This window comes from Phaseolus vulgaris, chromosome 8 (assembly GCF_000499845.2).
Source record: "Phaseolus vulgaris cultivar G19833 chromosome 8, P. vulgaris v2.0, whole genome shotgun sequence".
In the NCBI taxonomy this organism is placed as follows: Eukaryota; Viridiplantae; Streptophyta; class Magnoliopsida; order Fabales; family Fabaceae; genus Phaseolus; species Phaseolus vulgaris.
This window is the reverse complement of record NC_023752.2, coordinates 55561857-55578038: the sequence shown is the minus strand read 5'-3', so window position 1 is coordinate 55578038 and position 16182 is coordinate 55561857. Positions and strand designations below refer to the sequence as shown.

The following is a 16182-nucleotide window of genomic DNA, read 5'->3' as shown; positions in this document are numbered from 1 at the left end:
TTTGATTTTATGAGTTTTTTTTTTAATATTTTTTCAAGCACACTTTGATCTTGTTGACATGTGCATTGTTCTACCTAGTTGCACTGTTCTACTTAATATTCATGATATGTTCTAAATAACCATTTAGTTTTTAAAATATATTGATTTTGTTAATGATGATAATGGAAATCCTTATTAATAATAATTTATATATGTATATATAACATAACATAATTTAGAAAAACATAAATAATATTAAAATTATCTAAATAAATTAACTTAACTAACCAAATTAATTTAAATTAATAAAATGGAAAATAATAAAATTATATTAAATATAAAATTTATTTATTTGAATTTTAAATTATTTTTCTTTTATTTATAATTAAAACTTTAATTTATTTTAATTAAAAAATGTCCACAAAATTAATTATCATTTATTTCTTCTTTTTTATATACAAGGATAATTACAATTTACACAATTAAAAATAATTCAAAATATCTTTATCATCATCACATTACTCATATATTTCAATAAAAACTTCTTTCACATCCATTCCTCCACACCCTCAACTTTTCATTTTCTCACAGCCTGTAATCCAAACAAAGCAAAATAAAGATAAAATCCAAACAAAGCAAAATAAAGATAAAAATATGAGTTTATTAAGAGAAATATCATAGGTTACAACCTTTACTAATGAATTACGTGATTTGACCTTCTAACAAACACACATTTGATACAGAACTTAACCTTCTTTATTTGTTTTTCTATATGGAATTTAGATAATATTTATTGCATGATTATCTTTCACCAAGAGTAGTTGGAAGCATTCATGGTCACTGTAACGTTTTCAGTAGTAGTTTATTTGCTGGGGAATCCACTACTTTTACACTGAACATTATTTTATCCTAACACAATAAGAGAAGAGTCCAACATTTTATTTCTGATGTCGTAATTCAAGTGCTCAAAGCATCATTTGTCCATCCAAATCACACATCGGAGACTCTTTCTTTCAGTCAATAAATCAAAAGCTTTATTGATATCCTGAAACTGCACCTCATGTGTGACAAAGTCCTCCAAGTTCAGTTCCTGTAGGTAATAAGATATAAACTTGGCATCATGGCACTATTTTTTTTTCATAATTATTACTATATTAGCAGAGGAGATAAAGAGAATAGAGTACCTTATCCATGTAGCGTTTAATGAGAATAGGTACATGAGATTTTGGTTTGAGTCCTCCAAATACGCATCCCTCCAGGCTCTTCCCCCCATTAAGCAGTAACTCAGGACAGCCAAGGCTCAACTTGGATCCTGGCTTTTCCAATCCTACAACCATTGTTTTCCCCCAAGCCTGTTGGCAAAGTAGCAATTAACAACACTCAACAACTTTGCACCACTTATTCTTCAAAACTATTACAAGTTCAAGTGCTACTTCCAATGGATTTTCAAATTTTTTGGTACAAAAGAAAAACTATTACTAGTGCAACTTTTAGCTGATTTCAAGCTTTGTGATACAATGATACTTGAAAATTATAATGCACGTATTGCTTTTATTGTATATTTCTGTCCTATAAATCATAGTGAAAGGTATGATAGAGAGATAGATACATAGATAAATAGAGGGAGAGGGAGATAGAAAGAAAAGTAGAGAGACCTTTCTACAAGAAGCATATGCTTCTTCCATCAATGATGCCTTGCCAACACATTCGAAGGAATAGTCTGTTCCCCCATCAGTCATCTCTATAATAATCTGCTAAACAACCACTCATGAGAAGGAAATTTCAAGACTTAAGGCTATTGAATTAAACAAATATTGGAGCCAAGAAGAGGGTAGACCTGGCTCACAGATTTATCTTCACTTTCTTCAGAAAGAATAAAGTCAGTGACCCCAAACTTTTTTCCTGAGTACATCAGAGAAACAAACTCATAAAATCAATTACGTAATTTGAACACAACAGTAACACAAACAAACTTATTTAAACATTCTTATGAAGCACATAAAGCATACCAATTTCATGTTTTGCTGGGTTGATATCCACACCTATAATCTTAGTTGCCCCACAAAGTCTAGCTCCCTCAACAACCTATGAAACCATTTAGTTGCAATGAGCTTTTCAGTATTATAGATAAACCACAAAAGAAAGTCATGTGGTCTCCTTACAGCTAATCCAATAGTTCCCAACCCAAAAACAGCTACTGTAGAGCCTGGCTCCACACCTGCAGCCTTCCAAGCAGCACCTACTCCTAAAAGTGGAAGTTTAATCAAAATATTGAATTAGATGAATGTTGTTGAGACCTTGTGCTTAATTATGACAAGATATTCAAACTATAATTTATATTATGTAACTGATATAATTCCTCTCTATTCGTTTATTTAATGTTTGAATCGTTTAGGCAATTACCTGTTGATACACCACAACTAAGTAGGCTTGCTATGCTGGGTGGTATTGCTGGATCAATCTTGGTTAGCTGGGTAATGTCAACCACAGTGTACTCAGTAAAACTAGAAACAAACATGAAATGGTCTATGATCTCTCCTTTTAAATTCTTGAATCTTGATGTGCCATCTCTAGGCATCCCAGGAGAGAACTCAAAAGGAAACTTTGAACAAAGATTGCTCTTGCTTGATTTGCAATCTATACACTCCCCACATTCAGATAAGAAAACTGGGACAACCACATCTCCTTTTTTAACTTCAGTCACACCCTCGCCTACACTTTCCACCACCCTGGATCATGTCAAAATTGACTGGAACATCAGCATCGACTTCAATAGTAATAAATGAAACATGTAAAACAAATAAAATGATTTAATGTTGCAAAAATAAAGATAAAGAATTTGTTCTTAAAACAATGTTCAGATTACTAGTGTTAAATCATGTGCAGACTTGCAGACATTAGTTGCTTTTCTACTGATTCCATGGTCAAGATTTGAAAATTAAAATCTGCCTCATTCTGTCTGATCCTTTCCTTAGGAATTTTATTTAGAAAAATAGCTACTCTAAAAATTAGTTCTAAACAGTTTTTGCACGTGTAACACCATATCTAACTACATGCAAAAAGTAAAATAAAACCATTAGTGTAAGAAATTAAGGACGACAATAATGTTTGACCAAATATTTATATAATAAAAACACAAAAAGTTTATGCTATGGGTGGTTAGAACGGATACCATCTTAATCAATGAACTTTTAAAGTTAACTGAAGCTTACAAATCCAACTTGAAAAGTGAGATTGCATCCATTGATCTTATTTTTTTTGTTAATGTGAAATCTCTAATAAATAAAATTATAGAATTCATAAGAGTAAAAAGCATGCACTCACCCAACAGCCTCGTGACCCAGGATTCTTGGAGAATTTTCCGGAGAGACCTTCAAAACACAGACACACAAAAAAGTTATTGAAAATTCTCGTTAAGAAGTTCCATTGAGGCAAAAGAAGAAGAAAAAGTAATATAGATAAAAAAGAATGATAGAATAAATAAATAAAAAAGAGAAGGGAAGACATGTACTAAAGAAGAATGTTTTTAATGTGGATTTAATTAACATAATTCACTCAATTAATGCAATTCAAGAACATCCCAAATGAACATCACAAACAACTGAAAGACTTTAAGAAGAATTAAACTCTATTTTATGCCTATGAACAAGTCATTATGAAACAAGTTTCTGTCATTTTGAAGTGCTACCTTAAACAAACTTGTTTACTGACTTAATATCTAGAATTTGAAATGATTGAAAGGAAAAGAAGACGATGGCAACCTGCAAATTCCAATATGTAAGATCGGTATGACAGAGAGTGGTGCATATAACACGAATCCGAACTTCACGAGGCAATGGAGGTGCCACAATGATCTCCTCAATACTCAGTGGAGACCCTGGCTTGCGGCAAATGGCAGCTGCAGTTTGCAGATAAAGAACAGATAGGATTTATACATATGAAACATAACAAATAAACTTCAAACATCTGATAAAACTGTCTGAAAAAGTAATAAAAGAGAGCATGTAGAACATTTTGTTTCCATGAATGATGTCATGGCATACCTTTACATCTCAAAGGTTGTCCTTCAGCTGCTGTTGGTAGATTACCTTCCATGGCGATCCAAAGCAAAACAAGATAATGAGTAAATGATTTAAGTGTAGCAAAAACTTGGGAACTGATCTACGAAATTTAAGTATGACTCAAGTGTAATGCACACATATATATATAGTATTAATTGGTGCGTGTCGTGGGAAATGGCTTAGGTTACGTGTGGATTTGAAAAATAAAGTTATAATAGACTCCATCTCACAATTGAATTCCTAAAATTATTATGTTTCAGATTTTCTCTCTCCGAAAGTCAATTTAACTTTTTGTTTACATCACGACATTATCCAATTCTATTTGATGATGCTTCTTTTCTAGCACAATGTATAGTAACGGTTGGAACCGGACAGTAAAGGCTTTACTATTAACTTTATGTCGAATAAATCTATTAAATTCAATAGAAGATTACCAAGCTATTTTAAGTATTAGATAATATGTTTTAATTATGATTCAAACGCTAATTTAACTTAATAATAATGAATCTATGATAATTATATATATAGTTAGAAGTTTTGAAAACAAAGATACATTATTATCGGTCAATGATACTGAACCCTGAATATAGAAAACTTATTTGAATGTTAGAGTACTTTTTGCAAGTACCATTCCGACCGAGAGAGCATACAAATGGATCAAAGTCAACGAAGAAGGAGTAGCAAAAGTAACCTAAAATGAAGAAGGAGTAGCAAAAGTAACCTATGAAGAAAGAAAAAAAGTGACCGACTGACTCCAAAGGGAGGAAGGTGACTGAAAAGAACATATACCAAACCATTTTTTTAAATGTGAATTGGATTTTCTTTAATTGTGATTTATGATGATTACTATTTTTGTTATGTTCTTCTTTGTCAATAGTTTGCTAATTTTGTTAATGATAACCGAGAAAACTTTTAGTCCACATTTAAGTAAGGTTATTTTCTGTTAATGTCAATTGAGATAATTTTTTTAGTTGATATTAATTAAAAAAAATGACAAAATACCATAGTCATCAACATTGTAAAATAACTTTGATGGATAAGCTTATGATCGAAATCAAATTAAAAAAATTTCGATTGAGGTTGATTGATTTTTTCTTCATGTATCGATTATTTTTTTTTTAGTAATTTTGATTGAAAAATAAAATGAATTAAAAAAGTCATTAATATTGATATTTTTGAATTATTAATAATTATTTGATGCTTAAATATTTTTTATACGAGTAATTAAAATGACTTAAAATAAAATTCACTAAAAAAATATTTTAAAAATAAAATAATTTGAAATAAAATTAATTTGAATTTAATATATTTAAATTTGTTATGAATTTTTTTTGCCGACACAAACGCAAAATACTTTGCACTTTTAAAACGTGTAGCTTTACTCATTTTGGTAGATGAGAAAAGACAAGAGGCACTTATCTTATCTATGGTCCTTGAGAGAAGAATGAATAAAAAAATGAGAATGAATAAAATGCATTGCAAAGATAAGAAAATGTAATTCTTACAAATCAGATAAGAAAACTGGGATAACCACATCTCTTCGTGTCAAAATTGGCTTCAAACATTTATGAAAATGTCTACTATTTATTATCTTAATAGTATGTTTCACGAAATTGCAAAATTCAATTTTGAAAATAATTTAAAATATTTATGAAAAACTAAAATGTGTGAATAATTTTTTTAAAAAAATTCAAAATTTAGAATATAAATAGAATAATTGAATTATTTAATATTAAAAATAAATAAATTTAGGTGACAAAATTGAAATTCATCATGTTTTCAAATTCATATTTTTCTTTTTTGTATTTTTTTTGTTCTATTGTGGTTGGGATATTATTGACTTAATTAAAAAAGATAAATGTAGAGATAACTATTCTTTAATTATTATAAATTATAATTTTTTTATTGATATTGATAAGTTTTATTTTGTGATTTAATAATTGTTAGAATTATTATTTTTTATTATAATTTTTTTTCAATATTAATTATACTTCAAAGCTAATGTTGAGGGGATTTTTTTTTTCAAGAATGTGAATTATATTTTTTTCAATTGTTATTTATTGTGATTTTTGTATGTATGTTATTTTTTGTCAGTTGTTTACTAAACTTTTGTTAATGATAACTTGAATTTTTCTTGTTAACATTAACCATAATTATTTTTTTATCAATCTTAATTTAGATAATTTTTTAGGTGACATTAATTAAAAAATTGGCAAAAAACCATACTCATCAACATTGTATGTAAGCTTATGATCCAAATCAAATTAAACACAATTTCTATTGATGTTGATTGAGATTTTTTTTTGCAAATATCAATTGATTTATTTTTTTGTTAACTTTGATTGAAAAATAGAATGAACTAAGATTATTGAGTAAAAAAGTAATCAATATTGATAATAATAATTTGATGTTTAAATAAAATTAAATTTAAATTCATTAAATTTAAATTATCTTCTTTAAACAAAATATTTAAAAAATAAAATTAATTTGAATTTAATGTATTTAGATTTCTTATGACGTGTTAGCTTTACTCATTGGGTTTATCTATTCGTACATGGTCCTTCACATTGCAAAGATTGGTTTTGTAACTAATTGTCTTTTTTTTATCAGCAATAAAATAAATAAATAAATAGGGACCACTTCAGGGATGGTCCAACCCTTATACATAAATACCTGACAATAACTCCTATTAGAACGCCTGTCTACCAGTTTGTCAAATGGGCTACCAGACCAACACTACCCAACATTACATAATCAACCTCATACAGTCCAAAAGACTTAAAACCCAACTAGAATACGGGAAATAAGAAAAACGAGATTTCGCATGAATCCAACCAAGACCATACCTTAACTTGCAATGAAGCGAACACCTCAGACACATCTGCCACTCCACTTTTAAAGATGACCGAGTTCCTAATATTCCAAATTTCGCTCACAATGCCAACCCAAATTGAACCCCAAACGTCGTTAACCGAAACAGAAGCTTGACTCATCCTGAATTGTGCAAAATTTGACTTAGGGTCCTTGTGAAAAACAAACGACACTCCAAGCCACTCAAAGCACAAACACCAGATACGCCAAGCAAACCTGCAAACAAAGAACAAGTGACACGACGACTCCTCCTCCTCCCCGCACAAACAACACAAGGAATTTTCCACCGCCACTCCACGCCTTACCAAATTAACCCTTGAGGCAATCCTATTCTCCACCACCCTCCAAGCAGTGAACAAAGCAGAAGGCAAGGCTTTACACCTCCACAACTTACTGTACTCAGGAGAAAATTCCCCTCCTCTACCCCGCCTTACCTGAACAAAGGCAGAGTTGACTGAGAAAGTTTGACTTTCCCCAACCTTCCAAACCCAACAGTCTGCCTCCCCCAAAGTCAACTTCACCTCTTGCAATAACTGAACTAGCTGTTCCACCAAAGACTTCTCCCAGTCGAAAAAGGATCTGTGCCATTCCAGATTCCACACCCAAACACCATTATACCAATAACCAAGCTCAGCCACTTTTGCGTCTTTGGCCGAACTTATAGAGAAAAGTCTTGGAAAAACTCCCTTCAAATTATCGCAGCCCAACCAATTGTCCTCCCAGAAAGATATCTCCTTACCGTCCCCCACTTTCCACTTAACCCCATCTTCAAAACTTCCGCCCCAACCCTTTGAATTCCACACCTCCTTCAGATCTTTCCACTAGAGAGAACCCCTATTAGACCTACTATCTTCTCTCAGACTTCTCCAACCTCCGTACTTATAATCGAGGATCTCTTTCCACAAACCTCCACTATCCATCCCCAGTCTCCAAATCCACTTTCCTAACAATGCCAAGTTAAAAATCCTAAGATCAATGATTCCAAGACCTCCAAAATCCCGAGGCTTGCACACCTTATCCCAAGAAGCCCAAGCAATCTTCCTTCCATCAGAGCCCCACCCCCAAAGGAAATTCCTTTGGATCTGAACTAACTTGTCAACCACCAAAGAAGGCAGTTTAAATAAAGACATAAAAAATAACGGGATTGAAGAGAGAACAGACTTGATCAAACAAATCCTCCCTACAATCGACAAGCACCTACCTTTCCACCTAGCTAGTTTACTCTGGACTTTCTCAACCACCCCGTTCCAACAAGCGCCGCGCTTATGACACCCTCCTACTGGTAAACCCAAGTAAACAAAGGGAGTTACCATCACATTACAATTAAGAATAGCCGCGAAACATTGTAGCGAGCTCGAATCCAACCCCAGTCCGCCCAATCTGCTTTTCAAGAAATTCACCTTAAGCCCAGAAGCAAGCTCAAAACAGAGCAAAATCGCCTTAATGTTGAAGATACTTTTGGTGTTAGCTTCACAAAAGAATAAAGTATCATCAGCATATTGCAACATATTCACCTTCACTCTAGCTCTTCCGACCTCCAAACTATCAATCAAACTCTTCTCCTCTGCCATCCTAGAGACTTCAGCCAACCCTTCTGCTACTAAAAGGAAGAGAAACGGAGCTAGCGGATCACCTTGGTGAAGTCCCTTCCTAGGAGTAAATTCCCTAGTTGGGCTACCATTCACCAACACAGAAACTGAAGCAGATTCTAAGCAACATTTTATCCACCGAATCCATTTAGCACAGAAACCCAACCGATCAAGCATATAATAAATAAAATCTCAACTAACTGAGTCATACGCCTTCTCATTGTCGACTTTGAAGAACACACAACTTTTCCTCTTTCTTTTATATTCCTCCAGCACCTCATTAGCTACTAACACACTGTCCAACAAACCCCTACCTTCAAGGAAAGCCGACTGTCTCATATCAATAACTTTACTAATTACCTTTTTCAAGCGTAGAGACAATGCTTTTGAGATAATTTTATACAAACAACCCACTAACGAGATAGGTCTGAATTCGCCGAGTTGCTGAGGGTTTTCTACTTTCGGGACAAGACAGAGAAAAGAAGCGTTTGAACCCCTAGGCCAATGACTTTTGGAGGCGAAAACCTTCACTGCTGACACCACATCCAACTTTATAATTTCCCAACAGAACTTTAAGAAACCAAAATTGAATCCGTCAGGACCAGGACTCTTTGAACTGTCACAATTCCACACCGCAACCCTTATTTCTTCTTCAATGACGTCACCAACCAACAACTTGTTATCAGCTTCAGAAATAGAATTAAACATTACATTGTCCAATCTAACCGTACAAGCTTCGTTCCTGGCGAACCTGTCTTCGAAGTATCACCTTCTTATAATGCATAATTACTTCTCTTTTCAATCACCAAAATACTAAATTAGATAAACATAATTAATCACTTTACATCTAAATACTTTCTAATACTACATTTCCATTAAGATAATAAATAATTAGTTTTAAATAAATATTTCAAACACCAAAAATGCATAGCGAGTTTAATTTCGAAAGATAATAATACATCACGAGTGAGACTGTTAAGTGGGAATGTAAAAGTTAACAATTTAATTTAATCTCCTGATTGTGTTTGATTATCTTTACAAGTGTTTGAATTGTTTTATAAATTTTATTTTTTTATGTAAAAATATTGAGTTTTTAAAAAATAATAAAATAAATAAAAAATATACATATATTAATAATTATATGTTTACGTAGATAAATGTTTCAATGTTTTCTATCTATATCTTGTCATATTACATTAATTTCTTGTTATGTAGTTTGTTAAAACTCAGAAAAGTATGGATGATGTGTCCTGTAAGAATTAAAAACTCTTTCAAATATAAATTATATTTTCTACTTAATTAATATAAATTTACTTAATTATTATTATAATTTAATAAATATATTTATTAACAACAATATTTTTTTTTGAATGACAGGAAAGCTAAAAGATATTTTGAATAAGAATATTTATTTAGTTTCTTACTTAAAGAAAACAAATTATTATTGTAAAAATTATGACATTCTAAATTAGTGTTTTTTTAGAATATATATATATATATATATATATATATATAATTTAAAATGATATTTATAAATTTATCATATATAACTACTATATTTATTGTGTTTTGATCCATATAAATTTTTTAATAAACATAAAATTTAAAATTTTATGATAATATTTAAAAAAATATGGATACACAAAATTTATAATCAATTAAAATATTATAATATTATATTTAAAAGATACAAATATACATAAATTTATAATAAATTCAAATATTATCTTATAAATTTATAATAATTTTTAAAAAAAAATACACGTACACATAAATAAATTTATGATAAAATTAATTTTCGTTAATAAATTAAAATCGAAAAAAATTATGTAAACCAAAAAGTTATTATGAAAAAAAAAATATGTTTATCTATCTATACCTATATATAAATGGAATTCTTCTCTTTAACTGCTCTAAAAAAATTCTTATTTTATCTTTACTTCATATTTTATTTCATTAATTTATTTGGATATTTTATAATTTCAGAAGTTAATAAAGCAGTTTTTTTAATTTTAAAATTTTAATGGAAGGAGGTGGAGAGATTGGTTAGGTTACTTTTCTGTTTTAAAGATCTTATTTTCTATTAAATAAAAACTTAAAGATAGTTGTTAATATTTGTTGCTAAATGTGGACACAAGGAGAGGGAAGATATTGGTAGTTACTTTTCTGTTTTACACTTGATCTTCTTCTTTATTAAATAAAAAATTAAAGATATTTGTTATGTCCATTTGAAAAGAATGAGTCAAATAAAACTTTTCATTGAAATGTGGGTTGATGAACATTTATTTTTGTTATTTCCTAATTACTCTCCACTATTGTAGCAATTTTCAAATTGATTTAAGAAACAGATTTTATGATTCTCAAAGAAGTGGAATAAGATTGTTGTAATATTTTGATTTGATCTTCATCATGTGTAATCCTTTATGTATCTCTTGTATTTCTGAATACTGGTGTGTAAGTGCAGAATCAGAGGGTGTTCTGATTTCTGTGGTGTTTGTGTGCCAAAGGAAGTGTGTGACTTGAGGTATTCAAGGTCAATTCTTTGGTGGTATGTTTGTAATATGGATTTTGATTGCATAGTAGATACTAGTGGTTTCTGGGGACTGAATGTAGCTCTTGGGATAAGAGTGAACCAGTATAAATTGCTTGTGTGCTTTTCTCTTGTCTTGAAATCATTTAAATTTTGCTTTAAGTTGTTTTTAACTCTGTTGATAAAAACAATCCATTGAATCGCAAAAACAACTGGTTGATCTTCTGACAATCAACTTAATCAGTTTTTGATTGATTACTTTCTGGATTTCTATATTTGTGATTCTGCATTGAACTTCATTATACCTTCAAAGTTTGCGAAAATCTTTCATAAACAATTCACCCCCATTTTGTTTAAGGCCATATATTTAAACACCACTAACAAGCATTCCAACTAGGTGCATCATGATTATGTGAGCCACACATATAATAGAACTATTATGACACATGTTAGTGTAAGAAGATTTCATATATAGTAGATTTAGTAAAATCCAACTTAAAAAACCCTCTATATAAAAGCAAATAAAAATTTCAATGGGAACAATAGGAAAGAACAACCAAAGTTAATAATAAGAACAATAAAAGTCAGTAAAATATTTTTAAAAAGGGGTGAGACTTAGGGGTACCTCCCTGGAAAATAAAAATAGATAGCACACACAGATTTCACACACACTTCAATAATTTTAAGTGGGGTAAAATTTTTAAATCTTTCCAAATCCAATATATCAAGCAATTAATTCAAATAAATCAATTCAGATATTAGTTTAAAAGTCATTCTTATTTAGATTGTCTAATACCCTTGGAAAGATCGTCTAATGTCTTTTTAGTCATCTAATCTCCATTTGACCATCTATTGACATGTTGATCGTCTGATATAGAATTGATCATCCAGGTTTGACCGTCTAATCTAAGTTTAACTATCTAGAACAAGTTTGATCATCTAGTCAAAGTTTGACCGTCTAATCCATGATTGAGTTTTTTAAAGTTATATTGACATCCAACTCCAAATCATCAAATTTAAAGCTGATTTCTTTTCTTTTATTATTATTAGTAAATATTTTTAAATGATCTCATGATTAAGACTGGTTAGATGATCCCTCGATTTTAAAATATATATAAGCTAAATAAAATGTATATATATGATAAGAGAAATTTGGTGTATTAGGCTATCTGAGTTTCTAATATAGTATTACAATTTTTGAAAATATTACAAATTTATAGATGTTACATTTACCATGTCATCAAGATTTGTAGGTTTAATCACATTTGCAATGCGAATGAAATATTATGCAAATTTATGATTTTATAACTATCAATATTTTGTTATAAATACAATATCTTTGTGTTACTGCATAATTTTAAGAAGTGATAATCACTTTCTCAATTTGTTTTCATCACATTAGAGCACCATCACATCGAAGACAACAAAACTCATAACTAAGAAATAGTGTTCATAAGATGCAAGGATACAACTAAGCACTAGAGGAAGAAAAAGACAGAGATGATAAATGTTGGTTTGTTTAGAACATTAATTAATTTATATTTTTATTTAAGAATTACATTAAATAATTTAGGATATGTGTTTATTTAAAAAATTTAATAATTTATCCAAAAGAGTTATTTTGGGTCCTTCATTTTTGTAGTTGGATTTGGGGGATTTGGAAGAGAAATTTTGTTTTGGAAGAATTTCATTTGAATAAAAAAATGTTTACAATATGAATAAAAATCAGAATAAATAAAATTTCCTTATGTTTTCGGTCTTCAAATTTAAGATAGTTTTGTTTCATTTGCCATCACATGAAAAAAAATATTATTAAACAAAAGAAAAAAAGAAAGAAAATACAAAAATACGGGGACTAGACCAAAATTCATATGTTAATAAAAACGAAAAGAACAGACAAGGTGAAAACCTATTATACCAAAGAAAAGATTCTCTATGAAAAAATCCCAAATTAGCCAACTTATCAGCACATGCAAAAAATATGAATAATCGTAAACCTAATTATTCATTTCTAATAAAATTTTATTTCTGATGTCATAATTCTAGTGCTCAAATCCTCACTTTGTCCATCCAAATCACACATCGAAGACTGTTTCCTTCGATCAATAAATCAAAAGCTTTATTGATATCCTCAAATTGCACCTCATGTGTGACAAACTCATCCAAATTCAGTTCCTGTAGGTAATAAGATATCAACTTGGCATCATGGCACTGTTATTTTTACATAATTATTACATTATTAAAAGAGGAGAGAAAGATAATAGACTTAAAAAAATAAGAAGATATTGTGCATAGTACCTTATCCATGTAGCGTTTAATGAGAATAGGCACATGAGATTTTGGTTTGAGTCCTCCAAATAAGCATCCCTTGAGGCTCTTCCCACTCACCAGTAACTCACTACAGCTAAGAGTCAACTTGGATGGCTTGTCCATTCCTAAAACTATTGTTTTTCCCCAACCCTGTTGGCAAAGTAGCAGTTCAACACTCAACAAGTCTGCATGATTTATTCTTCAAAACTATTACAAGTGCAAGTGCTACTTCTATTGGATTTTCAAATTATTTGGTACAAAAGAAAACTATTACTGGTGCAACGTTTAGCTGATTTTCAAGCTTTGAGCTAGAATGATACTTCAAAATTGTAATGCAGGTACTATTTTTATCACATTTTTGGTCTGCCTATAAACCACAGTGCAAGGCATGATTAAGAGATAGATAGATAAATAGATAGAAGGAGAGGAATAGAGAGAGACCTTTCTACAAGAAGTATATGCTTCTTCCATCAATGATGCCTTGCCAGCACATTCGAAGCAATAGTCTGCTCCCCCACCAGTCATTTCTATGATAATCTGCTAAACAACCACTCATGAGAAGGAAATTTCAAGACTTAAGACTATTGAATTAAACAAAGATTGGAGCCAAGAAGAGGGTAGACCTGGCTCACAGATTTATCTTCACTTTCTCCAGCATGGACAAAGTCAGTGAGTCCGAACTTTTTTCCTGAATACATCATAGCAACAAACTCAAAATCAATTATGTAATTTGACCACAACAGCAACACAGACAAACTTGTGTAAACATTCTTATGAAGCACATAAAGCATTACCGATTTCATATTTTTCTGGGTTGACATCCACACCTATAATCTTAGTTGCCCCACAAAGTCTAGCTCCCTCAGCAACCTATGAAACCATTCACTTGCAGTTAGCTTTTCAACATTATGAATAAACCACAAAACAAACAAAACAGAGTTATGTTGTGTCCTTACGGCCAATCCAATACTTCCCAGCCCAAAAACAGCTACTGTAGAGCCTGGCTCCACACCTGCAGTTATCGAAGCAGCACCTACTCCTAAAAGTGGAAGTTTAATCAAAATATTGAATTAGATGAATGTGGTTGAGACCTTGTCCTTATTTATGACCAGATATTATCACTATAATTTGTAATATGTAACCGATATAATTCCTCTCTATTGGTTTATTTAATGTTTGAATTGTTTAGGCAATTACCTACTGATACACCACAACTAAGTAGACATGCCATGTTAGGTGGTATTGTTGGATCAATCTTGGTTAGATAGGCAATGTCAACCACAGTGTACTCACTAAAACTAGAAATACACAAGAAATGATGTATGATCTCTCCTTTTAAATTCTTGAATCTTGATGTGCCATCTCTGGGCATCCAAGGAGAGAACTCAAAAGGAAACTTTGAACAAAGATTGCTCTTGCTTGATTTGCAATCTATACACTCCCCACAATCAGGTAAGAAAATTGGGATAACCACATCTCCTTTTGTAACTTCAGTCACATCCTCTCCTACACTTTCCACAACCCTGGATCATGTCAAAATTGGCTGGAACATCAACATCCACTTCAATAGTAATAAATGAAACACGTAGAACAAATATAATGGTTCAATGTTGCAAAAATAAAGATATATGTTAATCTTATCTCTGATGATTAATGTGGATCTTAGAAAATAAAATTATGGAATTCTAAAAGGCATACACTCACCCAACAGCCTCGTGACCCAAGATTCTTGGAGAATTTTCAGGAGAGACCTTCAAAATACGTACACACAAAAAAAGTTATTGAAAATACTCGTTAAGAAGTTTCATTGGCAAAAGAAGAAGAAAAAGTAATATAGATAACAAAAGAATGATAGAATAAATAAATAAATAAAAAAGAGAAGGGAAGACATGGACTAAAGAAGAATGCTTCTAATGTGGATTTAACATAATTCACTTAATTAATGCAATTCAAGAACATCTCAAATAAACATCACAAACAACTGAAAGTCTGTAAGAAGAATTAAACTCTATTTTATGCCCATGAACAATTGATTTTGAAACAAGTTTCTCTCATTTTGAAGTGTTAACTTAAACAAACTTGTTTACTGACTTAATATCTAGAATTTGAAATCCTTGGAAGGAAAAGAAGACGATGGCAACCTGCAAATTCCAAAATGTAAGATCGGTATGACAGAGAGTGGTGCATATAACACGAATCCGTGCTTCACGAGGCAATGGAGGTGCCACAATGATCCCCTCAATACTCAGTGGAGACCCTGGCTTGCGGCAAATGGCAGCTGCAGTTTGCAGACATAGAACAGATAGGATTTATACATATGAAACATAAAAAATAAACTTCAAACATGTAATAAAACTGTCTGAAAAAGTAATAAAAGAGAGCATGTAGAACATTTTGTTTCCATGAATGATGTTATGGCATACCTTTACATCTCAAAGGTTGTCCTTCAGCTGCTGTTGGTAGATTACCTTCCATGGCGATCCAAAGCAAAACAAGATAATGAGTCAATGGTTTAACTGCAGCAAAAACTTGGGAACTGATCTACGAAATTGAAGTATACTACTTTGAATTTAATGTATTTAATTTTCTTATGAAATTTTCTCTGCCGACACAAAGAGAAGGCAAAACTCTTTATTTTTAAAACGTGTAGCTTTACTCATTACTTTCGTACGTGAGAAAACATAAGAGCCACGTATCTTATCTCTGGTCTTTCAGAGACGAATGAATAAACACAGAAGTTTGAAGTAAAATGCATTGCTAACATTCATCATCCTTCTATTCTGCTTTTCAACCTTTCATGTCATCTCATATTTTTATAACTTATCACCTTCTTATAATGCAT

The 16182-nt window shown here is 31.0% G+C and overlaps 3 protein-coding genes across 3 annotated transcripts; all 3 read right to left on the bottom strand.

The window, feature by feature from the left end:
* Positions 1 to 620: 620 nt before the first annotated feature.
* On the bottom strand, positions 621 to 4293 carry LOC137823314 (alcohol dehydrogenase-like 7). The gene is made up of 10 exons (XM_068628396.1): positions 4023 to 4293; positions 3741 to 3877; positions 3304 to 3350; positions 2383 to 2708; positions 2142 to 2224; positions 1989 to 2064; positions 1817 to 1881; positions 1635 to 1730; positions 1164 to 1331; positions 621 to 1069 (listed from the first exon to the last, which is right to left on the bottom strand). The coding sequence occupies exons 1-10, from the start codon at positions 4072 to 4074 to the stop codon at positions 953 to 955; spliced, it is 1167 nt and encodes a 388-aa protein (XP_068484497.1). The 5' UTR covers positions 4075 to 4293; the 3' UTR covers positions 621 to 952.
* A 2449-nt stretch (positions 4294 to 6742) lies between these two features.
* On the bottom strand, positions 6743 to 9208 carry LOC137825371 (uncharacterized). Its single transcript, XM_068631042.1, has 6 exons — positions 8815 to 9208; positions 8312 to 8619; positions 7819 to 7854; positions 7128 to 7732; positions 6887 to 7034; positions 6743 to 6829 (listed from the first exon to the last, which is right to left on the bottom strand). Exons 1-6 carry the CDS (start codon positions 9206 to 9208, stop codon positions 6743 to 6745), a joined length of 1578 nt encoding a protein of 525 aa, XP_068487143.1.
* A 3678-nt stretch (positions 9209 to 12886) lies between these two features.
* On the bottom strand, positions 12887 to 16182 carry LOC137823313 (alcohol dehydrogenase-like 7). The gene is made up of 10 exons (XM_068628395.1): positions 15764 to 16182; positions 15482 to 15618; positions 15045 to 15091; positions 14538 to 14863; positions 14297 to 14379; positions 14135 to 14210; positions 13964 to 14028; positions 13782 to 13877; positions 13329 to 13490; positions 12887 to 13205 (listed from the first exon to the last, which is right to left on the bottom strand). The coding sequence occupies exons 1-10, from the start codon at positions 15813 to 15815 to the stop codon at positions 13080 to 13082; spliced, it is 1170 nt and encodes a 389-aa protein (XP_068484496.1). The 5' UTR covers positions 15816 to 16182; the 3' UTR covers positions 12887 to 13079.